The sequence below is a fragment of the Syngnathus typhle genome, linkage group LG6 (assembly GCF_033458585.1).
Source record: "Syngnathus typhle isolate RoL2023-S1 ecotype Sweden linkage group LG6, RoL_Styp_1.0, whole genome shotgun sequence".
NCBI lineage: Eukaryota > Metazoa > Chordata > Actinopteri > Syngnathiformes > Syngnathidae > Syngnathus > Syngnathus typhle.
In genome coordinates, this window is record NC_083743.1 from 2,037,674 (window position 1) to 2,063,888 (window position 26,215).

Here is a 26,215-nt window from a genome sequence, read left to right on the forward strand (position 1 = left end):
AATCAAAAGGAATATACAAATACAATGGGAAATCCAACAAAAAATAAAAACATAAATATTTAGAATGCGGTAAAAATAAAACAGATCTGACAAAACTAGAGCAAAAGAAGAGTGAAAAATAATTGCAAACTTAAATAAAGAAATCCTTTTTTTTCAATGATATACATTTTTTCATATCTATTTTATTTGATCTATTTTGGATTTGGCCCCTTTCTGGCCTCCATATGGGCAACCCCATTATCTCAGTGGGCGGTCAGTCCCAAAAGTTTCTCTGGCGTGCCTAATGTATGGTCATGTGACCATTACATATACACAGGAACAAGAACAAGGTGAGGACCACTTTGGATCTAATCCAATTGTGCATAAATAGACGGGCCATGATGCAAGCAAGGGCGGTCGGTGCTGAGCTAATCTGCAGAGTCATGCACTCGCTGGCTGGCTGGCTGGCTGGCTGGCCGGCTCCATCGCTCGCTTCCCTCCTGGCACATCCCAGCGTGGCTTTCCGTGAAAGAATAGCACCGGATTGCTTGCACGTCAAATACAAAGATAACAAACGAGATGTTTTTTTCAATCAGTCAAATAAGTATCACACAGAAGGGACTTTTTGTCTGTTCCGTCATTATTTTTGCAAGAACGCTTCCAAAACAATACACTCCCTCTGCCCGATTCTGATGCTTGCCTTGGGTAAGCGTATCTTGTCATCATTGAACAAATGTGGCATTGTGCTAGCTAGCTCCATGGCTTGGAGACAAACAACAAGAAAGCAAGTGCACATTTACAAAGAGCAGCAGATGTGCATCAAATGTAGGGTCTTTATTTGTAAAAGCACAACATGTTTGGCAACGTTTTAAAAAAGATTCAAATAGACAAACATGGAGCAAAGCGCATTTAGCTGTCTTCATAAAGAGATGAAACAAATCCCGGACATTTTTCGTCCTTTTACTCAAACCTATCAAATCAATCAAGTCTCCACAGAGCCGTAGATGATCATTCATTGCACTGACGAGTGCAAACCGAATTAGGACGCTTCGGATTCTAATCCCACGGCAGCGGCTGCAGAAAGTTGGACGGCACCAAACCTCGCCGTCCTTGCAGGTCGCCCTGAAAACAAACAACGTCGGTGAGCGGGCAAAGAAATCATCGAGTAGAAGAGCGAAAACGCCTCACGTAGTAGAAGCCGTCGGGATCCATGTCGCCCAGCACGTAGATGATATCGCCCGAACGGAAGCCCAGTTCGGCCTGCGGCAGAGACGGATGGACGGACGGACGGCCAATCAGAAAATGGCCATCCGAGCGCTCTCCAAATGGAAGCGCACCGCTCCCGATGGCATTCTAGCGCCCCGAAATCGCCGCTAGCTTGCTCACGTGACTTTTGGCGCCAAAAAGATTTGAGCAACCCTTGAGTCAGCTAGGCCCTCAAATGATCCCCGTGTGGCAAAAGGCCCGTCGCCATTTCTTACTTCGCTGTCGGCGTTGGGCGAACTTTCCCACGGGTCGTAGTCGAAAAGGGCCACCATGCGACGTACCAGCGAATCTTCCGCCACAGCCGACGCGTCCGTCAGGTCGGGACTCAAACACATTCCTGTTGGGATAAAAAAAAGGGGGAATGGACCAACAAAAAGACAGACTTGCGCGCACGTGACCTTGCAAAACGACTTAAGCAACAACTGTTGAGCAACACGAACTGGACTCATACGAGAAAGAAGAGAGAGAGAGAGAGAAATGGTCACCTGTTTGGTCCACAGGCATGAAGCCCTGGCGCATGAGCAAATGTTTGAGGTCGCGGTCATCCACGGGGACTTCGGCCACCAGGTTGCCGGCGACGTAACCCCATAGGCCGCCCGATTCGCCGCGATAGAAGCCGTCCGAGTCCTTGTCTCCAAACACCTGACGCGCACAAGGAACATCTCAGCAACTCCACCCAAACGAGACGATCAGTTCCTCGCCATCACCTTGATGATCTGGCCAGGCACAAAGGGCAGCTCCTCGGCCGCCGTGTCCGGGTTGGGCGACATGGCGGCGGGGTTGTACGGGTAGAGCGCCACAAAGAGTCGGGGCTCGGCGGGCGGCGCCGACCTCTGGCTGGCCGTCTCCAGCTCCCACCGGCGGAGGTCCTCGGGGGTGGCCGCCCGCACCTCGTCGGGGTAGATGAGCACGTCCAGCTCCACGCCGGAGTCCATGGGGACAGATGGGACACCTGCGCTAACTGGGCTAAGCGACGGGTGGCTACGCTAATCCTCTTTGCGCGCCCTCCTCCGCAAGGTGCACCCACGACAACGCTTGTCGCTCTGTCAACACAGCAAGAGGAGTGTGTCTTGAAAAGGGGACAAATTGCAGAAGAAGAAGAAGAAGAAGAAGCACACGGGGCAGCAAGCGAGGTCCCTCGCTGATGCCAACGTACAATTGCTGACCCTGCTGGTTTCTTCTTTGCAAGGACGAGGAACTGCATTTAGCGGATACAGCTCTTCAAAGCACGGAGCGAGTTTGGGATGGCCAACGTACGATGGTTCTCCCAGTTTGGCCGATGAGCCACACGCTGCTTCAGCCATTTACCCATGACGCGTGTTCTTGCTCAGACTTGGCTCCTCGCCCCGTCACGACTTGACCCACTTCACGTCAAGACAACACTAACCCTTATGACCCGACGACACAAACTCAGCTTAAGGCCAAATAAGGCCTTGTGCGCGTGTGTGCCACTCTCTCATGAATTCATATCAAATACGCACATACTGCACACTATAGTCATCATTACAATTGTTTCGAGGAGTTCTTTGTGCATTCCTCAAGTTGACCACACGGTGGCAATGTCCAGCATGAACGTAGCGACCCACCCACCCACTCACGTCCGTCCGTCCAGCCATCCATCTTTCATGAGCCCGGTTGAGCCGCTCCACTACATTACCCACAATGCATCGGGGCCAAGCGGCCGCGACCATTACATCATTGCCACGGCCACCCACCCACCCGCTCGCTCATGTGCTGCGGGATGACGCAAGCGAGGGTGGGCGAGCGAGCGAGCAGACAGCAGCTGCAGCATTCACTTGCCGTCGAATTTTCACCGCATTGCGAATTGTACTGTAGAGAGGGGAAAAAAAAGAAAAGAATATAAAAACCTGAGCTCTTGAAATCACAGCCCAGCAAAACCTCCAGGCAAGCGGCGCCGCGCTTTAACGGCTCTCCCCCAAAGAGCTGAGCTGAGCTGAGCAGTGCAGTGCAGCGCGGTACCTCCTAAAAGTCCGACTCGGGGACTCATCAAGCCTGTCCTGTCCGTCAGTCCAAAGATGGTCGACCGCGAGCAGCTGGTGCAGAAAGCCAGGCTGGCCGAGCAGGCTGAGCGGTATGACGACATGGCGGCCGCCATGAAATCGGTGAGTGCCTTGAAATCCATCTTGCACCCGACCCGACCCGAATCGGTGGACGCTCGTTGCCAAGGCTGTATGCTTGCCATCCTTTCCTATTGTCATGAACAGAGGACGGATCTCTTTGTCGCGTCATCTTGTGCAAATTGTCCTTTTCTTTTGTAATATGGTCAGCATTCGGTGATGCACCGGCCGGCTCCGTTTGGGCGGTGCCTTTCCAAGCACGCAAGCGTCACCACAGAGCTTCTTTTCTTTTCTTTTCGTTTCGTTTCTTTCTTTTTGTCAAACTAATCGATTCAATGAAAAGGATCATTCCACACCTCCAATGGGGTTCCGTTTAAAGTCACCCCCAAAAGAGTGCCTCCTCGCTGCCGGGCGCGTGAGCTTGCTCCTGCAAGACCTGCCTGCACTCCCCCCCCCCCCCTCCTTTTGTCTTAAAATGAACATTTTCAGATCCAAAAGCTCTTCTGCAAGCATGAGCGAGGAGGAGGTGGCTTTTTGGCTGCAGGCGCACGTAGGTGGCAGCGGGGAAGAAGAAGCCTTCTGGAATATTCCTTTGTCATATTGCAGTATGTCACCATAAGATGCGCCGTGTCTCTTCAGATTGCACTCACGGGCTCCGATTGACGAGGGGGTTGAAATGCGTGACGGGACAAATGGAATATTCTCACCGGCAGGACGCTGGCCGATGAAAGGGAATTCCCGGCCGGGGTGACGGACGGACGGACGGACGCTCAGTCGCACTTGACTCATCATTTCATTGGAATCAAATGAGCGTGCCACTGGAAGGAGCGTTGCCACTTACTTCCAGAACATTTAGAGTCCTAAAAATAGGACGAGAGTGTCTGAAGATAGCTAAGGGAGGGGTCGCTTCAAACAGGAAAGAACGTGAGACAGGTTTTAGGCAGGCAGTGACAAGACAGACGCACGGCAGGCCACGGCGTGCCGCGGCACGCCACGGCACAGCACGGCGGCCGTTCCAGCCCACCCAATGGCTCCGTTCAAATGAAAGCCAGCGGCCAGGTGGGCCATCTGCGGCACTCTGGTGGCTTAACAAATGATGATGCTTTTCAAACAAAAAAGAAGCGCAAGAAGTCCATTTTAGAACGGTCAAAGGTCAGCGTGGGCGGGCAGGCGGGCGGGGTTTTCTTTTACAGTGGCTCAGTCGGCTTCCGGTCGGGAGGGGGCGAACGAGCGAGCGAGCGGGCGGGCTAAAGCGGGCTGCCCTTTCCCCCTCAGGTCACGGAGCTGAACGAGGCGCTGTCCAACGAAGAGCGCAACCTGCTGTCGGTGGCCTACAAGAACGTGGTGGGCGCCCGGCGCTCGTCCTGGCGCGTCATCTCCAGCATCGAGCAGAAGACGTCGGCCGACGGCAACGAGAAGAAGATCGAGATGGTGCGCGTCTACCGCGAGAAGATCGAGAAGGAGTTGGAGGCCGTGTGCCAGGACGTGCTCCGCCTGCTGGACGACTTCCTGGTCAAGAACTGCGGCGACGCGCAGCAGGAGAGCAAAGTCTTCTACCTGAAGATGAAGGGCGACTACTTCCGCTACCTGGCCGAAGTGGCGGCGGGCGACAAGCGCGCCGCCGTGGTGGAGTCGTCGGAGAAGGCCTACGACCAGGCGCACCAGATCAGCAAGGAGCACATGCAGCCCACGCACCCCATCCGCCTGGGCCTGGCCCTCAACTACTCCGTCTTCTACTACGAGATCCAGAACGCCCCCGAGCGGGCCTGCCAGCTGGCCAAGACGGCCTTCGACGACGCCATCGCCGAGCTGGACACCCTCAACGAGGACTCCTACAAAGACTCCACGCTCATCATGCAGCTGCTGCGCGACAACTTGACTCTGTGGACCAGCGACCAGCAGGACGACGAGGCCGGCGAGGGCAACAACTAAAGCGCCCGCCCAGGCCGAAGGCCACCGCCGTGGCCCACCACAATGGCGGCAGGGTGAGCGAGAGAGAGCGAGAGAGAGCGAGAGAGAGAGGCAGGCCGCTGGACCTTGGCGGCCGCCTTTTGCCCGCTCACGCAGCCGCCGCCGGCGTCCTTTATTTTTGCGCCTTTCCAGAAAAGAACAACAGAGTTCCCGATTTGCAACACTTGCCAGTTTCAAAGCAAAAGTGACCTCACTTGCACTCTTGAGTGAAAGAAATCATTACGCTGGTCCACTCCAGGAAATAATCCCACCCACATGTCATTATTCCCCGTTACAAAACGCAAATTCACATGAATCAATCGATCCAAACTATTCTGCTATTTCATTTGTGGAGAGTATAAATCACACAGCAGTCTGCACAGATTTCATTGGTACTCGTCAATTTCAGGAAGAAATCCCAGCCCGAACCTAATGGTCGCATTCAGTAAGTAGCCCCAGCCCGAACAACCAAGCCGTGCATTGGCCCAAAGTTGCAACAAAAAGTCATCATGGACTGTGCTTGTCGTGCATTCTTTTTGCAGCAAATAAAAAAAAGAAAAAAGAAATGTGATAGCAAAGCAGCTTTTTGCTTTGATTGGATGAGCCGCACTCGCCTCCTGCTACCATACGCTACTTGAGTGTACAACGATGAGCCTAGTAAGAATAATCAATCCTATTCAATCTTGTGCATGCTGTTGATGTATTTCTATACGCTCGCTTGACTTGAGTCACTTCCTGTTTACTGTGGACGTTAACTATTTATATGACTGAGAAAAAAAAATGCAGCCTCCTGTCCAACTTTTTTTTCTTTTAAAATGATTATTTTCTATACTGGTCATTTAAAAAACAAACAAAAAAAGGAAGCGTTGTTTTCCAGATGAAAGAAAGGAAGGGATGGATGCTAGAACGTCACATGTGCTCTCACAATGGAGAGGGGGGAAAGAAAAAAGAAAACAAGAGGACCACGCCAGCACTAATCTCCCGTCTTGGATTATTTCTGCGCCATGACAAAGACGTTTGGACCGCATGGAATGGGATTTGTTTGCTCTTCTTTCTCTCTCTTTCTCTCTCTCGCACTGTTTTCCTCACGTGACAACAAATATCTTGAATGTGAGTCTTGATGTAGCGGTTGCACAAAAATATTAGCTAGGATGAAGAATAAAAAAAGGCTGATGACGACTGAGCAAAGCGCCGGCCGGCGTTTGTCTTCCGAGCCTCATTTGCGTACGGCAAACACTTTGACTAGGCCCATGCGGCACCTGGAAAGACCTCGCTCGGATCATTCGCGTTCTGCATTATGGATATCGAGCGGTGGCGCCACAACACAGGAAAGCGTCCCAAGCGGGCAGCTGGCGGGGAGACGGAGTTAGGGAGCTAGGATTTGCTCAGAGCTAACTCAGGCTGGAGCGGGCCTTGAGGCCGCCCGCGGTGGCAACGTTGGCCCGTGTGAAAACAACTTATTTGGAAATCTCCCTAAAACCAAGCATTCACAAAACGGCTTGATTTGGAAAAAGGAATAGGAAGGCCAGAGAGAGAAACCTTTTGAATTTGTTGACGTCCAAAAAAGAAGGGCGCAGCTCAAAGTCGATGAAAAGCGGATGACTGAGGTGCTTCTGCGAGAGCCAAAAAACGAGCTACTTTTCGTGCTGTTGCATGGCAACCGTTTCCACAGAAATCTTGCAGCAGCAGCAGCAGCAGAACACAATATGACAAATTCTGGGACATGTTCAGAGCATTGATAGCGAACGGATGAAGAGAGATTCACTCACTCACTCACTCACTCACTCACTCACTCACTCACTCACTCACTCACTCACTCACTCACTCACTCACTCCCCACAGGTGGCCCAAGTCCGATGATGCATGGTGCACATGAATTCTCTTGAGAAATGATGGCAACAGCGCCATCCCGTGTTCAAGACCGGAAACAGACGAGCCCCCATCTGTCGGACAGCTTTTATTCTCGTAGGAAAATGTAAACAAATATTTTTTGCCTCCCTCGCCAATGCGGTCGATTCTAATGCGCGGCCCGTGTCACTAAACTCCTGAGCTACGACCGTAACCATGGCAACACAGAAAAAGAAAAAGAAGCAAGACAAGAAGAATGGTCCGTCAGGTCAGGTTTGGTCGGCGTCCGCCGACTCCGTGAACGCTTCGTCTTCGTACAAGTCCTCCAACTCGCCGTCGCGGCTGCCTTCGCTGTTCCTGCCGGTATTTTGGATTTGGCCACAAACAATGAGAAGACGTTGAGAAAGACAATCAAAGGAGGGGCAAGGAGGGGCAAGAACTAGTGAGGTTGCTAAAACGATGAAAAGATGTAGTTGGGGGCGTGCAGACAAGGCAGCGTGGTGACCCGAAGAAGCTGGGAACTACCTACAAAAAGCTGTTGGGGACCAAAAGTCGGACTGGCCGGGAAAAGGATAATCGGGGATGAGGTTGAAACGTTGCAGCGAGGGAAAAACGGGTCGAGGAAAATTGCCACTCAAGGCACCAGAAGAAAAGGAGAGGGAGGCCATGAATTACCTCAAAGACGGATGGAGCAGAGCTGACGAGCCCAAAAGACCCCAAGAACCACTGCAAGAAACACACGGCCTTGACGCGAGCCGCAAAGCTCGTCGGCTACCGACTCAGCAAGAGGAGGTCCGTTTTCCTCCCGGCTCGCTGGCCCGCAATCACTCACGTGAGGAGCCCACCGGGAGCCGACATGGACCTCTCGGCCCGTCTGGCCTGACACTCAAAAGGGTTGCTGAAGGAGCGCTTGCGGAGCATGGACTTGACCAGGATCTGCCGAGTCGGATGACCTCAGTCATCAGATGGCAAAAGAGACGAGCGGCGCGCCAGCATCCACGAAGAGCAAAACCCGATGGCCGGCCGGGTGTTTGTTAATTTTGGCCACGGGAGACGCCAGCGCGACTCACCACCGTGGAGAGGCTGGAAACCAGAGTGACGCTGTTCTCGACCTCTTCGGCGCTGACCTCCACCGCCGTGCAGTGATCCTGCTCCCGGGGGAGCGGGCGGGCGCCGCACTCCGTCACCCACGGGTGCAGCTGCCGACGGATGCGCACGCGTGAGTGGTCCGCCCTGGAGCCGGGCGGCGACCGGGACTCACTTTGATGTCGGGGAGCGTGATTCTGCTCTGCGGGTTCTTGTCCAACATGCTGCCGACCAGATGCTTGAGCTGCTCGCTTGTCTGAGGCCTGCGCAAAACGCAAAGCGCAGTCGAAGCAACATTGACGCCGCTTGACGTTGTTCAGATCCCAATTCTCGACTCACGTGGTTGGAAATTCCACAGCTTTGTTCTTGATCTTGTTGTACAGGGAGACCACGTATTCGTCATAGAAAGGACACTGGCGGGGCAGGGCGGGGCGGAGCACACGCAACGTCAGTCACGCTGGCAGATGGATGCTGTCGGACAGCTACGGACCGAGTCGCAGGCGTACCTTCCCGTAGACGAAGCAGAAGAGCGTCACCCCCATGGCCCACACGTCCAGCGCCTGCCGGCAACACGCAATGAACGACGGCGCCGTTGCGGCCAGCGTGCGCTTTTGAGGGCGGGCCCGACCTTGCCGCTGAACTCCGACCAGTGATCCTCCATGGTCTCGGGCGCCATGAAGGCCGGGGTGCCGGCCGTGCCGGACAGCATGGCGTCGGCCCCCTCAAACTCGTTGCTCACGCCAAAGTCGGCGATCTTGACGTGGCCGTCGTCGCCCAGCAGCAGGTTGGACGGTTTGATGTCCCGGTGGATGATTTTGTGGTAATGCACTGGCCAGCCACGCACGCACGCACGCACGCACGCACGCACGCAAATTGAAACATTACAACGTGAATGAAGCAAAAAGCCGCAGTTGATATTGATGCGGCCACTGAACGCCAACTCAAATAAAAGACAGAAAGGAAATGTTGTCAGACGTACGATACTCGATGCCCAGCACCAGGTCTCGGAAGTAAAAGCGAGCTCGCTCCTCCGTCAGCGGCTCGTCCGTGGGCACCTCCATCACCGGCCTGCCCCCAAAACAAACAGAGCGTCAGCAGCCACATGGAAGGGGCGGGGCGGGCCGGGGTGGGAACAGACGTACCCTCTGGTCATCAGCTCGAAAGCTCCCCAGGAAAAGAAGAAAGGACAAGACGTGAGTGAGTGAGTGAGTGAGTGAGTGAGTGAGTGAGTGAGTGAGTGAGGCTCTAAAGCGCCGCCACAGGTAGAAAAGGCGCAAACGGGGCGGTACCCATGTGAAGGCCGTCTTCTTCGGGATCGTCCAGCACCTGTAAGAAGGAGCAGCAGTCCGAAAAGATCCTCCTCGGCGCTAGGTGCAATCATCATCTGCTATCAAGTTTTTTTTTTTTGCGTGGGACCAACCTCCACCAGCTTGACCACGTTGTGGTGGTGCAGCTTCTTGAGGATGGCGATCTCCCGGTAGATCTTCTCCAGCGGCATGGAGGCTTTGGGGAAGGCCTCACGCTGGGCCGGCGTGGCGCGACCTCAAGCGACGCACGGCAAATGTCAGCACGCGCAACGAGTCGCAACACGCGGGACCGAAACCTGCGCTTAACGACTTGTTTTGAAATTTGGGCAAAGCGAAGTCACGACTCCACTAAGACGCTCAAAGAATGCATTCTACATTGGTGACTCACGCAGAAACCCAAACTGCTTCATGAGCCTCTTCTTCGAAACAACCTTCATGGCCTGCAGAAGGACAAATAGGAAACATAGACGAGCAAATGTTTGTAGACAGGGAGAGCAGATCCCCGCCCCCCCCCAGCTTACGTAATAGCGCTCCGAGTCTTGGTTGTAAGCCAGTTTGACGACGCCGTACGAACCCTGGAGTGTGCGACAAGCAGCGAGCGCATCAATGGCAAGTGCCCCTCCCCTGCTGGCTGACTCAGCAACAAACAAACAAACAAATGCCACTTCCCTCCCACCTTGCCAATCTCCTTCTTCAGCTTGTACTGGTTGAGCTGCACAAAGTCCTGGAAGGCAAAACAATGGACCGAGCGCATTTTGAAAAAGTGTCCACGGCAGTCATTCGACTGCTATTTTCTTTACACTCCATATTTGTCCAACCGAAAATGTTTGTGAAGGAGGCCCATCTCATCAACAAATATTTGAAGCTGACAAGGTAAATATTGGCTGCAGGATTTAGAATCATGTGCAGGCCTTTGCTGAAGCAGGCCTTGAAGCACCCTCATTCCATTCAAGTCACTTGACTTTTCCTCTTTGTTATTGAATTGAATTGGAGTGCAGGTCAACGGAAAGGTCAACGAAAGGAACTGGAGCTACCTGCGCGTCCGTGATGGACACCCTCTTGGTCTCGACGGTGGGCTGCCTGACCACGTGGCCGCCGCGCTCCTGCAGCGACAGCTTCCTGTCGGAGAGGCGGGCTCGGCGGGAGGCGTCGGGCGCCGCCTTGACGCTCATGGCCGCCAGCATGTCGGCCAGCTCGCCGCCGTGCTCGGCGTCCGGGTCGTCGCTGGGAGTCGTCGCGCTCATCGTGGCCTCTGGACTGGACTGGGTCGGACTGGACCGGGCGCTCACGTGGGTCGCATGCTACTCGGCTGACGGGAACGAGACTGCAAGTTGCAAACAAACAATAGGCAGAAGGCTCCAAGGCCTGCTACCAGACCTTGACCCTGGGCCCAAATCCAAGTCCTAATTTGGAACCTGCTTTGAATTGACGTCGTTTATTATTGGCTTGTTTTGAAACGCTCATGCAGACAAATATCAATTAAAGGTGTGCGCTTGTGGCTCGCTTCAAAAGACGAGCGAGCGAGCGAGCGATGGCTGACCTTGGCAAAGCTTCTTATGCAACCGCAAGACGCAACGAGGAGGGTATGCCTCCCCCTCCTCGGTTCGCAGTTGCCTGACCAACGCAGCAGGCAAGAGCTTTGTTAGCGCAGCAAAGGCAAACCCCAAGACGAGCACCCATCCATCCGCAGGGCATTTGGACGTCATCGGTCGAGACTCACCGAGGAAGGCGAGGGCGGGTCCCTCACCAGAGCTTGACAACGCAGACGAGGTCTCGGTGCGACTTTGACTTTGCTAATGAGGAGGCGCGGCGCGGTGCGGCGGCGGCAGCGGCGGCCAACGCTCGTCTTAGGGGATTAGCCCGCGCCGCATTTAGCGCAGCTGAGCGCTGGCTGCCACAACACGAGGACGCACGAACGCGGCAAATAACAACACAACAGGGATCCGATTCTAAAGAAATGCACTTTTGCACGAGTGGGGTGGCTGCAGCGCTCACAGCTGACACGGTCCCTTCAGCGGCTCAATTTCAGATGCAGTCGGTCAAGGGGTGCACCGTCCTGAAAAACTTGGAGCGGGCCGCATTGTAGTCCTAGTTTCTTTCGGAGGGCCATGATACTGGCAACGTTCTATCAACGCTGCGGTCAAGGCGTGCAAAGAGAACCGTCCTGAAAAACTTGTTTCTTTCCGAGGGCCATGATACCGGCAACATTCGATCAACCCGACAACATGTATGAAGGCCTCCTCTTACGTATGTACAGTATAAGCGACAAAACATCACGAGTGACACATCACTCGTTTTCAAATCAGACGAGTCAAAACGGTTCCAATATTTTAAAAGGATGACTGTTAGACCATTTGAATCATGACATGAATATGATGCACAATTTGCCATGGCGGACCACAGAAAATGGCTCCGGGGGAAGTCCCAGCCCAAGGCTTTCCCGTGGCCATTCCGTGCTCCAGCCGTGTTGTCCTTTTAAAATACAGGGCCGTGCACGACCCACCAGACAGGTTAGAACGAAGCCTCCAGGGACTTGTGCAATTTCGCCGCACCTCTTTTGATTTGCTCGTAACTCATGAACATAACGATGTTCCACGAGCCCAAGCGGAGGAAGGAGGCGTTGAATCTGAAACAGAAAAAAAAGGGCATTTTTGTCATTTGCACTAAATATTCTGCCCTATGTGCCACACCTCACAACATAGAAATATACATTTCTTTTCTATGAATAAAAAGACGCGATTGTTGGATGGAATTTTCCGTTGAAAAGTCGCAGCGTGACAAGTCGAGACTCGGCGCCTATCCTTCGGTGGCTGTCCGCAGCGGTTTACAAAATTGCTTTTGCAAGTCCACCTATCGCGAATACAGGATCAATCGTGCCAATCGCATGACTACGTCCGTCCGTCCGTACCCTTTATAGAAGGCGGAGGCCCCCTCTTTGAGCAGCATGGTGAAGGCACAGTTGACGGCGCCGCCGTACTGGCCCGGTAACGAGTTCATGTAGCGCGTTTTGATCACGTCCACCGGGGACGCCACCACCGTGGTGCAGAAGCCGGCGGCGAAGGCCGCCGTGAAGTGGCACGGCATGTTGTCTGGGGAGAGGGGAGTAGAAATTGCATCGGGCAGATGGCGCGCACCAGGCTCTTGGAATGAGCGCGGACGGACGCTTGGGAGCGCAACTGTTTCTCTGGTGACTTTCCACTTGCCTGTCATCAGCTTGTGCTGCAGGATGCGCTCCTTGATGATGTCATAGGTGACCATCTCGCAGCAATTGACAATGGCGTTGCGGGCGATGTTTGGCAGACAACCTGCGCACGATGAAAAGGATGTCTGACATTGACGGCTGATTCTTTGTCCGCAAGCCCGCGCGGGTGCGCCCCGAACCACCTTTACCTTTCCACAGACCTCGGAGCCCCTCCTCCCTGGCTATGGTCCTGTAGGCGTCCAAGGTGCCGCCGTACCTGCTGGCCGAGCCGCCCTGGGGCAGGCGTACCTGCGCCTGGAAGCGGACTTTGACCACGTCGGTGGGCTGGGCCGCCAGCACCGCCATGGCGCCCGTGGTGCAGCCCGCCAGCAACCGGGCCGCGATGCTGGCGTCTGTGAAAGCGGCGGTCGGGAATGAGAGCAACTCAAAGGGACAAAGGTTGCCCATTCATTCTGTGTACTTTCCCATTCCATCTGCTTGTCCTGATTTGGGTCACGGGTGAGCATTTGAATTTGAGTGAGTATCTTGTTGCTTTTCCTGTTTTAAAGTGCGCTTCAAAACAATGTCAGCAATGTGCGAGCGGTGCGGTGCATTCACTCCAGCAAAAACACTGCCCAAGTGTTTTTCAGTGCAGCCTTTTTTCTTTGAGTCCCTTACTCTCTGAGCCTCCGCTGTAGAAGTGCTTCATGGTGTCATAGAGGCCCACTCGCACCGAGGCGAAGCTCATCTGTCTGTGCAGGCCGGCCACCAGTCCGCTGTAGAGGCCCCGGGGCCCCTCGCTCCTCACGATGGTGAAGATGGTGCCCATCACGCCTCTGTACGTGGCCTTCTGGCCTCTCACCAAGGGCTCCGACTCGCCTTGAATCTAAAGACAAATCTGATAACTGGATCTGCCGCACGCACATCCATCGGCCCAGTTAACGCACGGGCACTTAGGTGGAGCCGTCAAATTTCAAAGCCCAAAAACCAAAGCCCTCACTATGTCAAGTACGAGGCTCCCATTTATTTGCTTGCAAAATCACTTGACTCAGGTGACGGCCGAGCGGTTTCGGTTCTCACTCGATGCTGTCAATGCCAGTGTGTCAATTAGCTGCCGTCGGCGTTTTTCTTTCATTTGCTCTTGCTCGATTGACGCTGCTGTCTACTGACAGTTGCCTTACGTGGAAAAATACAGCTTAGATCAATCGAATCCAATGAAGACAAACCTGGGACCAAATGTGCAGGTTTTGTCAAGAGGATGCAAACGTGCATTGCACAAGCCTCGGAAAAAAACGTGCAAACAAACCCAAAGCGTTTAGGGCTCACCTGCAGTCTGACTTTGGCCGTGTCCAGCGGGAAGGTGACCAGGTCGGCCACGCAGCCGGCCAACCCGGCCGAAACGATCTTGATGGCCGCCGAGTCGGCCGAACCTCCCGCGGCGACCATGTTGGAAAAAGAAATGGTCCGGCTGAGGACCGATGTGTCGTTAAGCGCAAAAACAGGCGCGCCACGGCCAAACTAGTCGCAGACTAGCGTCTGGGGGGAGGTCCTTGGAGAGCCGGCCGGCCGGGTGCAGGTCTGGCGCCTTGAGCTGCACCCTGTCGTGTGGTTGCCAAAAGACAAAAGCGTCAGTCAATGGCGTGCGTGCGTGCGCGTGCATGCTTGTGCGGCAGACACGCCTGCATGCATGTACTGTGCAACTATTTGCCTTCGTTCCGCCTTGCCTTCCGAGCGACACGAGTCTCTTGTAGTGACGACAACCAATTTCTTAAATTCATATTTATTTCCAAAAATACAAAGTATGACACTTACTTTATAGCAGCCCGCCCAAACTGCCATTTCTATACATAAAAACACACGCACACAATCTTGCTAGTCGTCGTCGTCGTCCAAGCGAGCGGCGCATATTCGGGCAAACCTTTCCGTCTGCCTCTTCCTGGAAGTGGGCGACATGTCGGGACAGTGCCGAGGACCCCTGCGAGGAATTTGAGGCGGACCGCGCTCCTGTCGACGAGAAGCAGGGCGCAAGAAAAAGCAACTTCAGCAACAATAACAAACCAAGATGATACGGTGTGTCAATTAAAACCATATTCCAATTGAAATGAAGGTGGGAAAACAAAAGCACCTGAGCGTTGAATTAAGATGCACTGCGGCACCCCGCTCAGAGGAAAAGAAGGAAAGACAGACAGAGAGAGAGACAGAGAGAGAGAAAGCAAGTGAGAGAGAGAAAGCAAGAGAGAGAGAGAAAGCAAGAGAGAGAGAGAGAGAGAGAGAGAGAAAGGAAGAGAACACATTCTTCACGCGCCGGCGTGATGGCTTTCTGGCAGACACGACTTTCACAACCGCTTTGACAACGCTGCCGACTCAAAACGCACGTGCTGATTCAGATTTTATTAGACAGCTTGTATTAGGGAACGCAGCCACAAAGGCTGACAGACGGATGCATGCTTCTCACCTAATGATTATTGATTCGCGGTGTGTGTGTGAGAGAGACAAAGATGCGTGATCTCCATCCCGCCTGCTGTTCAAGATCAAAGTGGCGCAAATCTACGGCCTTGCCTCGGCTTTCACGTATGTGTCAAAAGCTTTTGGTGCCTGGCCCAAGAATGAACACTCAATAGTACTCACTGTGTCGCCGGATGGATTGGAGAAGGAGGGCGCCAAGCGTACCACTCTCAGCGAGGCCTCCAGCTGCTGAGAGGGCAGGAAAAAGTTGGGAAGCGAGCTTTGGGCGCCAAGAGTCAAAGAAGAAACACCTGATGGCATCCCGCTTGGCCCGAGAGCTTGTTTGCTGGAGGTAGAAATCTAGCAAGGAAGGATACACTTGTTTGGGCGGTGCGGAACCCCCGGCGCCGGCGCCCACCGCGTCGTCCTCGCTCGGAGAGATCGAGGCGTCCTCCGATGACTCGTCCATGCTGTCGGGGGGGCGGTCATGAGCGACGGCTTCTTGTCCCCCGCTGGATTCGGTCCGACTCTGGTCCGGGTGTGACGGGACGCTATTCTGCATAACGCTCTTATGGGTGGAAATGGGCAGCTCGTTCAAAGGCCTGGGCTCCACCACCACTTCCTCGTAATCCTCCTCCTCGTCGCTGCTGCACCGTGATGGACATTCCCCATCGCCGTCGGTGGTTTCCGCTTCCTCGCTCTCTCTTTCCTCAGACTGAGAGGCCGGAAACGACGGCCGGCGGGAGGAAGCGGCGCGTGGGCTGGAGGTGGCGTCTGCGTGCTTCTCTTTGGCTGACCTACTACGGGGGACGGAGCCAATGGCTTCTTGGCTTTGACCTTCAACTGAAAAGCACACACGTGATTTGAGTTTGGAAAGAAATTCAACGACGCACATCTTCAAAGATCCGCCGGCTCACCGTCGCGTCGGGACGTGACGAGAAGCCCCGGCGCGCCACCCTCGTCGGACTCCCGCTCGTCTGGCTCGGAGGGCGTCAGGAAGGCGGGCGGCGCAATCTTGCTGCTGAAATATCTCTGGATGTTGTCTTGCTCGCTCATAATCTTCCTGCGTGTTGAGATGCTTGGTTTAACTTGACCGCTTCGGGAGGGGAAAAAAACGGGTGAGGAGCCGGGTCACGTGATATATCCTTTGTGCGACGGCAATGTGGGGTGGGGGGGACTTTAAAAATGAGCGGCAGCGGGACCTGCTTGGGCGAAGGCTGACATGCGCAGAAGGGATAGCAGGGAGGGCGCAATATTTTGATTCCCCTCCATGGAGGGTGAGCGTTGGTTTGCCGGGCTACCTGATTGTGGAGAAGAGCAGAGAGCTGGAGCAAGTGAGCTCATCGCCGCTGCCCGAGTGAAGGCCGGACTGCTCTTGAAGGCTCTCATGATGAAGACGCACCTTTTGCATGTGCTCGTGGTGGCGCTCGCTCTCACTGGGCGGCGAGCTGGTGGAGGGATGGCAACAAGTGCAGATTTTGACTCGAGTGCGCGCCATCCTCGATGAAATCGTAAAGCGCTGCGACGTAAACGATCAAAAGGCGGCTGCGACGCCTACCTTTGGGCAAAGACGGCGTCCACGCGCTCGGGTGAGGAGATGTGCTGCTCGGGGTATCGACTGATGTGGGAAGGGAAGCTGCTGTAGGTGGCGCTGGTCCGGTAAGTGCGAGGCACCAACTGCGATGAAGGCTGTGAGCGCAACACACGGGACTCAAACAGCGGAACTTCTGTTCATCCAGGCCTTTGTTTCCAAATGCCCGACTGAAACGAGTGCGCCTTCTCTTGACCAATATACAGATCGCTACACTTGCAGCGCGGTGTTCCTCCAAAGACGGGACAATTGTCTCACGTACCTCGGCGTCCGCCGCGACTGCTTTCCTCTGCCCTCGGAGGTCCTGCACCCATTCCAGCGGCTGGACGCTCACTTTGAGCTGGCCGCGGCAATGGCCGCCGAAGTCGGTGACGTTGTACCAGCCGCACAGCGAGCGCAGGCCGCACAGCAACGGGGTCAGGTCGACAGAGGCGAAACCGATGGCCCGCTCCGCTTCGGCGACGCCTTTGTGCCACACTTTGAACACCAAGCTCTGTTGAGGGTCGAGGAGGAGCCGCTTGGACAGCCTGATGAATTCAAAGCAAAGGCATGGTCAAGCGGCCCGTTGCGGAGATTTGCGCCATCCTTTCTGGGGAAACGGCACCCACCGGCAGTCGCGTTGGTGGTCCCACACGGGCCGGTCGGTTTGGGCCGCCACGGCCGTGGATACGGGTTCCGCAGAGTCGGCGACGACGTACGAGACGTAGCAGCGTGGCGTCCCTTCGCCGCTCTCGCCTAGCAGAAAAGCAGGGAGAGGCAAGTTCTTACTCACGTGCCAAGCACCATTTGACATGCTCACCATTTAGACTGAGGTTCTTGGCCCCGTGCACAGCAAGCGTGACCGGGAACGATAAGTCGTCACTCATCACTTGGGCCGCGTGCGACGAGGCGTCATCTTGGGTGGTTTGGCTTAGGGTCGGTTGAGGCAGCGGCGGCAGTGCCATTGGCGACGGCGGCAGTGCCGTTGGCGACCGCGGCACCGTTGGCGGCACCGTTGGCGGCACCGTTGGCGGCACCGTTGGCGGCACCGTTGGCGGCACCGTTGGCGGCACCGTTGGCGACACCGTTGGCGCCAGCGACACCGTCGGCGCTGCCGGCTCCTCGACTAAGGTTTCTTCCTGGCTGTCGGAGTCCGCCGGGGGGTCTTCCGCCGTCGGAAAGTGACCGTCGGCGGTCAGGCTGATGTGCACCCGCAGCGCGGCGCCCTGCAGGTCTGCCGCCGAGCGCCTGAACAGCGGATACACGCCTACCGAGCAGAAACGAATATCAGACAATTGTTCTTGTGATCATTCTTGCACACTGCACTTTGTAAAGATGCTTGTGACAGTGCTGCATCATTCAAATCGCTGCCTATTTCATACCACTGAGAGTCAACTTGTGCCCGTGAGCCTTGGCGAGCGAGGACAGATCGACAAAGGCGGAGCCCAGCAGGCGGTCCGTGTCCCGGGGCCTCTGGCCTTTGTCCTTCTGGAAAGCCACCCACACCTGGACCTCCAGCCTCTCCTCTCGAAGGTACCACAGGAGCGGCTGCGAGCTCATCAGCTCCAGCGTGCGACTCCCCTGGAAGGTCACGGTGGCCCGGTCGCCCTCGGTCGCCTCGCCGGCGCACGGGTGCTTCATGTGCGAGCAGAAGGCCTCGTGCTCGTAGAACTTGTAACGGAGGTAACAGTAGGTGGAGCGCTGCAGGGAATCGTGGCCCGGCAGGAGCAGGCAGCGGAGCGGTAACCAGGCTCTGGGTACGGACAAGGTCAGGGATAACTTCCTGGCGCTCAGCTCCCAGGCGCCCAGCTCCTCACAGTCCACCTGAGCCCGGGTCGGATCCCAGCCCAAATCCCGAGCCACGCGAATGAGCCGCTCCCGCTCCGAGTGGTGGGCGAAGCCGATGGAGATCTCCAAGCCGCCGACCGACGCGTGCTGACTTTGAGGAGATTCCCGGGCAGCGGAGATGCCGAACCAGCCGGAAATACCTGGGCGTGGAAGCAACCGCCGTGAAATGAGTCTCCGATTTTTGTAGGAATGCTGTAGATGTAAGTCCAAATCATTTTTGCCATTAAGGATTGATTCGCAACTGGAAGGTCGGGACCCAAAAGCGGCTCTCTGACCCGTTCTGGATGGGTCACAGAAAGCACGCCGGCACGCCAAGACGTGATTTGTGATCAATGTTATTTCCACCCTTCACTCAGTCAATTAATCAATGGAACTCAATTGCGGCGTCTTTCCCATCGAGCACAGAGCAGCACACCTGTCGTTTTCCGCAGGAGGTCCACCAGCTGGATTTTCACTGTGCCCAACATCACATCTGGAGGCCTGCAAGTCGCACCTGCGCACAAAAAGAGGCTAAGGCAACGTTCACCCTGCAGCTCCTTCGGCGGCCATCATTGACAGTGTTCATACTTGTCAAGCAGGACCAGGGCTGAAACTTGCAAATGAATCTTTTGGGTTTGGTGGCGTGCCCTAAGGTCTTTGCCATGTCAAGTCCACGCCTTGGCTCACCATAGGTTGGGAAACACCAAATTACAATTTGAACCAACCTCGGCGGCTGTCTTTATTCCAGACGGCGAAGACGGCCCAAGCTTCGGCCAGCTGCTCGGCCAGGCTGCGGGTTTCACCGCCGCTCTTGTGGACCAGCGCGTGGCAGCGCACCTCGGCCAGGTGCTCAAACTCGGGGCAGAAGGTCCTGGCGGCCACGCGGGTGCACGTGGGCTCGTCGTCGGGTAAGAAGGACAAGCGGACGCTCACGTAGGAGTTGACGCCCACGCTGGCAAAGTAGTCGTAGCTTTCGTCGTGCTGGGCTACGGCTCTGCGCAGACCGAGAGAGCCGGATAGGGCGTGCGTGAGCGGCCGGCCAATGGAGCTGCGGGAAAATGGGCGGGCGGGCCGGCCGGCCGGCGTACCTGGCCGCTGCTTGCAAACCGCACGCTCTGTGCACTCGAAGCATGAGGGTCACAGGACAGGAGGCGGGTCCTCTGGCGGCGGCGGGCGGATCCGCTCTCACCGGCCGGTAGTTGTAGCGAACGCACACGTCCAGGAGGCCTGACAAAACAAACACACGCAAAGGATAGATCCAAAGTTCGACTGGGAATGGCCAAACACGCAACTGGGAGCCAGCAATAGCAAGATGGGTGAGCCACAAATTGACAAATGAAGTTGGGACGTCATGAACTCTGGCAAAAGCAATTGCATTTGTTCACGGAAAGGCCTTGGGCTTGCAGATGAGGGTCTGTTTTTGCTCTAGTTTGAGATCACAAGTTGAAAGTGCAGACCAGAGGGTACAGGCTGATGTGCCGCCAAGTGGTCCGCTGTGGGGAGCAGGGGTATGGAAAACATCCGGGCGTCGGCGGAAGCTTGCCGTCCCTGCATGGTGACCATGGCGCACAGCTTGGACAAGGGCAAAATTCCTTTGGCCACCAGCTCCTCTCGCACATTGGGATAATAGTATCTGCGGGAACGGAAGGGAATCAAAGGCTGTCGCCGTTCCCTCCGAGCGTTGCTGAGCGACGGCTACAAACCTGCACCGCACTTCAAAATGGACACCCCCGCCGCCGCTCAGACCCTGGCCGGAAAGAGAGCTGAGCAGGAGCTTCTGAACGGGAACGCCTTCAGGAGCCAAGAGGGCGTGCGTCTCTGTGTGGCCCAACACTGGGTCGGGCACGCACAAGGCGGTGGTGGTGCGAAAAGGCTTCAGGTCCGTGTCTGTCAAGAGATGACCGTGAAATGTGTGGACGGGAGTAAAAAGCAGTGCGCCAGCCAACGTGGTACGTCGCCAAGTTGCTTACCGTACTCGTGGAGCGCGGCGTCCACATCGGCGCCTTCCTGGCAGGGGAAGGCGTACTGGACGTAACAGTCGGCCTCCCCCCACACCGTCGACTGCGGGGGAGTCAGGCCCGTCACCTTTTCCACTCTGATCACGAACACGTGCTCGGTCATCGCTCGTGCCCGCGACGCGAGAGAGGCAGCGCTGGAGTCCCCCGCCCGGAAGTAGCCTGCCGCCTGCGTGTGGTGGACCAACATGAGCAAACTACGGATAACCATTCATTACGCGGGATGAAAAGCACCAAAGCAGTAGAAACCTTGGCGGGCAGGCCGGGCTGGTGCTCGAGCGGGCCAAGGGGTCTGAGGGGCGGGCGGCCCGGCGTCTCGCCCTCTTCGTCCCTGGCGCGCTGCAGGGCGAGCACCTGCTCGCAGAGGCCCATGGCCAGCGTGACCCGGAGGCTGCCTCGGCAGCCACCCGAGAACACGTCCACCACCGGCATGTAGCAGTCCACCCCTAAAACGGGGTACTGCGCCTGCAGAAGGAGCTGGGCGATCTTTGGATCCCTACGCGGGAAAAACACAAGTGGAGAGACCGAGCATGAACGTTCAAAGAAGTTCACAGAAGCCAGCTCTCGGAGCAAAAAGCAGCGGCCGAGAGCAGAGAGATGCCCAACGTGCCTGAATGACATGTAGAACTGGTGTAGAGGCAGCTTCACGAGACCGAGGAGTCCCTCGTGGCCGGAGCCGCCCGTCTTCTGCCAAACTTCGATCACCATCACGTTGTTCCTCATCCGCTCCAGTAAGTGCGCCGTCAAAGCCACGGGAGTTACCTTCAGGCAGCAAAGAGCAAATGTACGTAGTATTTCTTTTTGGGACATTCATTTTCATGCTTTCCATCACATCTCACCTGGACAAAGTTAAAAGAAGGGTTGGCGCGTCCCCAGCTGACCACAGACCTGGCCACCTCGTCGCAGCAGAACATCTTGCAGTTCAAATACACGTTGACGGCCTGCGCCGGCCCGCCGGTGAAGTTCCTGCCGTCCGGCACCATCAGCAGCGTGTGCAGCAGGACCTCGGGCGCTTCCCTCGGGGGAAGGGTGACCGCCGAGCGTCGACCGAGAGGAACGTTCGGGGCCGAGTCTTCCGAGCAAAACTCGAGGCATTGCGAGGACTCTCGAGGTGGACTCTGTGTGGACGAATCCTCTCTTTTCTCACACATTTCAGAGTCTCTGTTGCTGGTGGAAAGTTCGAGCAGCACCTGGGGAAAAGGCCACGCTCAACGATTCTTTCTTCACAAACACGAGTTGTGAAGAAGAAAATTGGACTTTGTTTTTCTTGACAAAAAATACGTACATTGCAGAAGATGACGACTATGGTGACTCCGAATTCTTTCAACCAAATGACTACCGGGGTAAGAGTGTCAAGTGTGCAGCCTATTTTCCTTTACCTTGAGAAGACAGAGTTGTCGCGCAGCGCCGTCCACGGCGCGCACCGGCAGCGTCAGCGACTGGCTGAGCCGTTGGCTCTGCAGCAGACATCGCAGCGGATGAGAGGCCTCTCCCACGACGACGGCCTGCGGCGGCGACAACAGCCGCTCGGGCGGGTCAAAACCACTCATCCGATCATCATCTATTCTGAGCATTTCATTTGCAAGAAAAGGAAGACTTTTCAAAAGATCCTAAATGTTTTTGTGGGTTTTTCCCCCTTCCGATTTTTTTTATTTCACATAATACACATCGTACTTTATTTTATTGTATATGACCATAATGGGGAATTCGTTTTGTCATCATCGTGCACTCACTTTCTTTTGGTCATTTTTTCGCACGTAAATTCGAAAAAGGAGCTCGGTTGACCACCAGACTTCCACCGTGGATTTGCTGAAGCGGACGGGAAACACAGAGAGCTGATTGAAGCTCACCACTTTGAAAGGCACAAAGAGAAGCATGTCAGATGTCGAGGCAGCGCCAAAAGCAACAAACAAAAAGTACACGAGCGAGCGGGCGAGCGAGCGAGCATGCTGTGGGCTGCACCTCCTTCTGTGACGTTACTGGAAGCGGCTCTGGTCACCTCCACCCCTGGCACCACGCTTCGGCCGTGTCGACCCGAGGAGGAGGTCTTGGGGAAGCTGTACTCCACAAAATAGGTGCTGCCAAAAAGAGAGAGGGTCGGCATCATTCTTGAGCGCGACCGACGCTTTAACAAGAATCAAGTCAAGCGCATGACGGGGCAGACGTCACCCCACCCACCACTTCTTTCGACGTAACAGCGATTTGCTCGGGGGCTTCTCGGTCGGGGGGCTGGCGCAGCACGCCGGCACGCTCACGGAGCAGACGGTCACTTTGACCAGTCGCATGAAACTCAGAAAGGTCAGCCGCTCCTGACTCAGAGAAGTGCCGAAATCCGTCGAGGCACTTTGAAGCTCCGCGGCGACGCTGGACAAAGGTTCCGACAAGACACATTTTTCTTTGCCTCAGACAGAAGCATCCGAACCGCGCGGGCAGGGCGAGCCTTACTCGTCGCCCGTCGTGGCCGCGGGCGGCCTCAACTGTTTGGCTGTCGCCGACAGACTCTCGGTCTGCCCTTGGCCGTCGGCGGCTGCCTCGTCTGCTCTCAAATCTGACATCTGCGTCACAAGAAAGCCTCTTTTCAAGACTTAACAGGGTCGTCCGCCATTTTGACACACTTGTCGACTACCGACGGGGGTTTTGTAGAAGAGATTTTCCAGCAAGCTGTGATCGTACTGCGGGTCTCCAAGCTCGCTGTCTCCGCTCGCGCTGCTGTGAATGGACAGAGTGTCGGGGAAGGAGCCCTCGCCCTGCCACGGAGGCGGAGTCTTCGACCTGAGCAGAGGACAGGGAGCACCTGCATCATGTTCCACTTGAGCTATTTCAGTGGAGTCTTGAAAGGATCTACAAGTTCCTTTGATTTGGTAAATTGCCGCTTTATTACTTCCCGTTCACTTTGCAAGGCCAGCCTGAGCCCATTCAAAGCACTCGTACAGTAAAGGCACCCACCTGCCGAGGAGGAGATCCACAGCTCTGAGATCCAGGTCAGGCGAAGAACCGAGGCGGCGGCGGCGGTCTCCGACCTCGTCGTCGGCCTGGGCGTGCGGGACCTTTTCAAGGACCACTTCGGAGGGCCTGAAAACATTCAAAGAGCCATGAAGGGTCTACTCGTAGCAGGCAAGGCAAAGGGTGCTCCGGCCCACAAGTAACTCCGGCACGTCTACGATGATGCTTGCTCATATAATGTAAGTGCTATCCTCCGGCAAATAGTCATTCCATAATGCCACTCACATGGACGGCGCTCTGGCGTTGTCCCTCTGCAGAGGCAGTTGGAGGTCTTTGAGAACCGGGGCGGCGTCCATGTCGCTTTTCAACGCTGACACAAGCATAGCGTCCCGAAGTTTGCTGCCGCGCTCCAAAATGACTGAGGCCGAGACAAGACAACGGGGTAGGTACGTTAGTTGGACCGCTAGCAAATAAGACCAGTCAAGGCGCACTGAAAGCAAAACACGGACGTGGAGAATGCTGCACTTCTTCTGGGAAAAACATTGGACACTTTAAGGCTAAAATGCAATGGCATTATCAGAAGCGTGGCCACAATGCTCCCCGTCTAACTTGTTGAAACTGTCACAGACGAGTCAATCTTTTGTCTTTGTTGTCACCCACCTGACAGGATGTCATTTCTCGGCCGAGCGTCCTCTTTTTGACCGTTTGCTTGCAACTTGAAGTTCTCCACGGTCTCATCTCGATGCGTCTGCGGGCCATCTTTCCCTCTGAAAACAGAAATCGCAGGAGCGTCTTTGTTTTTTTCCAGGTGCCGACGTGAAAACGCTCCTTGACAAACCTGAACGTGTTTCCACCGCTGCTCACGTACGATTTGTCAGTGGCGGGAGGCGGAGCCTTGTCAAGGGCGGCCACGTGAGGAACGTTGCCGCTTAAATCGGTGCGCTTGCGGCACGCTCCGGACACAGGCTCCAAATGGAGCGAAACCTGCAGGCGCAGGGAAGCGGCATTGAGCTTTGCCCAAATCCTCAACGGAGACCGCGAGCGCCGTGGCCGACGGTCGCCGAGGCTTTACGGCACCTTCGCGAGGCTTTTATTCATCAAACTCAAATCGATACATAAGCCAATTGCTGCTGTTGAACCTCTTGTCTCGTTATTTGCAAATTAAGACAAGACAGAATTAAGTTGGGAATACCCTGGTGGACATTTCCTCCAACTTTAGTCTTTGTTGGTTTGTTATACACCAATCAAGTGGTCATGGTCCCACCTCCAACTGGCCGAGCTTCTTGTTGGCGGGTGACACCAGGGCGTAAAATCCGGTGATGGGCTGCGACTGGGAGAGGCGAGAGATGTCCGGCACTCGAGCGTGTGCGACGGGAAGACAATCTTGCTTGCTCAACACTTCCAGCACCAAGTTGCCCATATCTGTTGCGAGCCGCAAGTCAGGTCAGGTCATGGATAGCTTCCAAATCTCTTGACGCAAGCACTTCCTGCCTGCCACCGTTTACCTGCCAGGTAGGAGGTGAGCTGCTTGGTGCCGCAGCGCACGGGGAAGCGCGCCGTGGTTTGGCCGCTCCTGCGCGAGGGAGCCGCGTCATCCCGGGGGATGAAGAGCGTGCCGTCCGACGACTCCCCCCACCAGCGCAGACGCACCCGCGTCGCCGGCGTGGGCCTGGCCACGCTCCAGCGCAGACGGCTCACGCTCACGCGCAGGAAGCCGCGCAGCTCTCCTTCCACGAGGGGGGGCAGGCTGGTGGAGGCCGGCGCGTCGCACAGGGCTGCAAAAGACACGGCCGTTGACGGTCAGATACGACGAGAACGGTGGACGTGTTTGGTTCGCTGTGCCCAGCGGTAGCTTTTTCCGCAACGCCGGTCGCTGAGAGCCGCTGTCCTGCCTGCTTTAGGCTTCCCACCTCCAACAGACCTCATTCAAACCATCAGCTTCTCAGCGGTTGCTGGACGAGGAACATTTCAAAAAGAGGCAGAAGAGCAGCTCTCCCGGCGTAGAGTGAGAGCGATGGGTGCTACGACTTGAGACCCTGTGCCACATCATTGATTCTCCGTGTAACATTTTTTTCTCTCCCATCTTCCAAGTGATGTTTTGTGTGTCTATAATGACTTGGTGGAGACGTCATTTCTGCTTTAATAATTTAATTAATTTAATAATAAATGCTTGAAACCTGGTGGTGGAAAACTTAACAGGGTAAAAACAAAAAAAGTGACAAGACAGGAGGAGGACATGATGAGTATCATCCTAAAACAGAAGCCTAAACTGTTGCCTTTGGAGTATTGTTATCATTCCAACAACAACGACGACGACGAAAAGCCAAATTTGAAAATTATTATTATAATATATTATTATTATTGATTTCAAAAAAATATGACATAGTGGCCACCAGCCGGGCCGACAGCCTCTTTGCCAATTTAGCCAGCTAGCCGGCCGGCTAAAAACAAGGTTTTACCTTTCGGCTTCGTCAGCCCGGCGGCTTTGACCGAGGCCTGTTTTCGGCTTTTCATGACGCCGATCCGGGAATATGACGTGCGAACGTGGCCGACGAGGCGATACCGACGTCCGTAAGCATATTTAAGCCGTTGAAAGTGATGAAACACTCTCCAAGAGCGCACACAGACAAACGGTCCCGCGCTCAACCGTTGACTGTGTTGCGCTTGCTCGCTTCGACCGAGTCACGCCCCCGTTGCCACTCGCCAGGGCATGACGGGAA

General features: G+C 55.3%; 5 protein-coding genes across 10 annotated transcripts; 1 reads left to right on the forward strand and 4 right to left on the reverse strand.

Moving 5' to 3' along the window:
* Positions 1-794: 794 nt before the first annotated feature.
* si:ch211-105f12.2 (RIMS-binding protein 2-like) lies at positions 795-8,320 on the reverse strand. Of its 2 annotated transcripts, none has more exons than XM_061280347.1 (6): positions 8,192-8,320; positions 1,953-2,288; positions 1,731-1,887; positions 1,461-1,582; positions 1,168-1,239; positions 795-1,101 (listed from the first exon to the last, which is right to left on the reverse strand). In XM_061280347.1, the coding sequence occupies exons 2-6, from the start codon at positions 2,178-2,180 to the stop codon at positions 1,036-1,038; spliced, it is 645 nt and encodes a 214-aa protein (XP_061136331.1). In that variant the 5' UTR covers positions 2,181-2,288; positions 8,192-8,320; the 3' UTR covers positions 795-1,035. The 2 variants fall into 2 exon arrangements, with proteins under 2 accessions (XP_061136331.1, XP_061136330.1); XM_061280346.1 differs by lacking the exon at positions 8,192-8,320 and adding an exon at positions 2,402-2,773.
* Positions 3,235-6,452, forward strand: ywhag2 (3-monooxygenase/tryptophan 5-monooxygenase activation protein, gamma polypeptide 2). The gene is made up of 2 exons (XM_061280345.1): positions 3,235-3,368; positions 4,599-6,452. Exons 1-2 carry the CDS (start codon positions 3,282-3,284, stop codon positions 5,253-5,255), a joined length of 744 nt encoding a protein of 247 aa, XP_061136329.1. The 5' UTR covers positions 3,235-3,281; the 3' UTR covers positions 5,256-6,452.
* Positions 7,218-11,873, reverse strand: camkk1b (calcium/calmodulin-dependent protein kinase kinase 1, alpha b). The gene is made up of 15 exons (XM_061280336.1): positions 10,549-11,873; positions 10,191-10,238; positions 10,036-10,089; positions 9,903-9,954; positions 9,628-9,749; positions 9,497-9,533; positions 9,350-9,371; positions 9,187-9,275; positions 8,836-9,035; positions 8,714-8,767; positions 8,547-8,620; positions 8,383-8,470; positions 8,192-8,320; positions 7,954-8,057; positions 7,218-7,478 (listed from the first exon to the last, which is right to left on the reverse strand). The coding sequence occupies exons 1-15, from the start codon at positions 10,756-10,758 to the stop codon at positions 7,391-7,393; spliced, it is 1,371 nt and encodes a 456-aa protein (XP_061136320.1). The 5' UTR covers positions 10,759-11,873; the 3' UTR covers positions 7,218-7,390.
* Positions 11,830-14,157, reverse strand: LOC133155210 (dicarboxylate carrier SLC25A8-like). Its single transcript, XM_061280337.1, has 6 exons — positions 14,022-14,157; positions 13,374-13,581; positions 12,905-13,108; positions 12,718-12,819; positions 12,423-12,603; positions 11,830-12,140 (listed from the first exon to the last, which is right to left on the reverse strand). Exons 1-6 carry the CDS (start codon positions 14,139-14,141, stop codon positions 12,026-12,028), a joined length of 930 nt encoding a protein of 309 aa, XP_061136321.1. The 5' UTR covers positions 14,142-14,157; the 3' UTR covers positions 11,830-12,025.
* On the reverse strand, positions 14,152-26,183 carry c2cd3 (C2 domain containing 3 centriole elongation regulator). 5 transcript variants are annotated; one of them, XM_061280329.1, is made up of 35 exons: positions 25,955-26,183; positions 25,001-25,270; positions 24,760-24,917; positions 24,334-24,479; positions 24,156-24,262; positions 23,781-23,913; positions 23,499-23,624; positions 23,183-23,324; positions 22,998-23,107; positions 22,731-22,916; positions 22,515-22,630; positions 22,286-22,404; positions 21,932-22,057; positions 21,392-21,742; positions 21,163-21,314; positions 20,802-21,048; positions 20,508-20,721; positions 20,241-20,424; positions 19,995-20,170; positions 19,626-19,764; positions 19,263-19,531; positions 18,974-19,051; positions 18,093-18,698; positions 17,531-17,977; positions 17,340-17,466; positions 16,994-17,258; positions 16,699-16,829; positions 16,442-16,588; positions 16,058-16,236; positions 15,518-15,983; positions 15,324-15,420; positions 14,614-14,699; positions 14,508-14,536; positions 14,404-14,439; positions 14,204-14,293 (listed from the first exon to the last, which is right to left on the reverse strand). In XM_061280329.1, the coding sequence occupies exons 1-33, from the start codon at positions 26,007-26,009 to the stop codon at positions 14,509-14,511; spliced, it is 6,183 nt and encodes a 2,060-aa protein (XP_061136313.1). In that variant the 5' UTR covers positions 26,010-26,183; the 3' UTR covers positions 14,204-14,293; positions 14,404-14,439; position 14,508. The 5 variants fall into 5 exon arrangements, 2 of the variants coding, with proteins under 2 accessions (XP_061136312.1, XP_061136313.1); XM_061280328.1 differs by lacking the exon at positions 14,404-14,439 and having other exon boundaries at positions 14,152-14,293; XR_009714614.1 differs by having other exon boundaries at positions 14,209-14,293; positions 14,508-14,699; positions 25,955-26,182.
* Between the last annotated feature and the right edge of the window lie 32 nt (positions 26,184-26,215).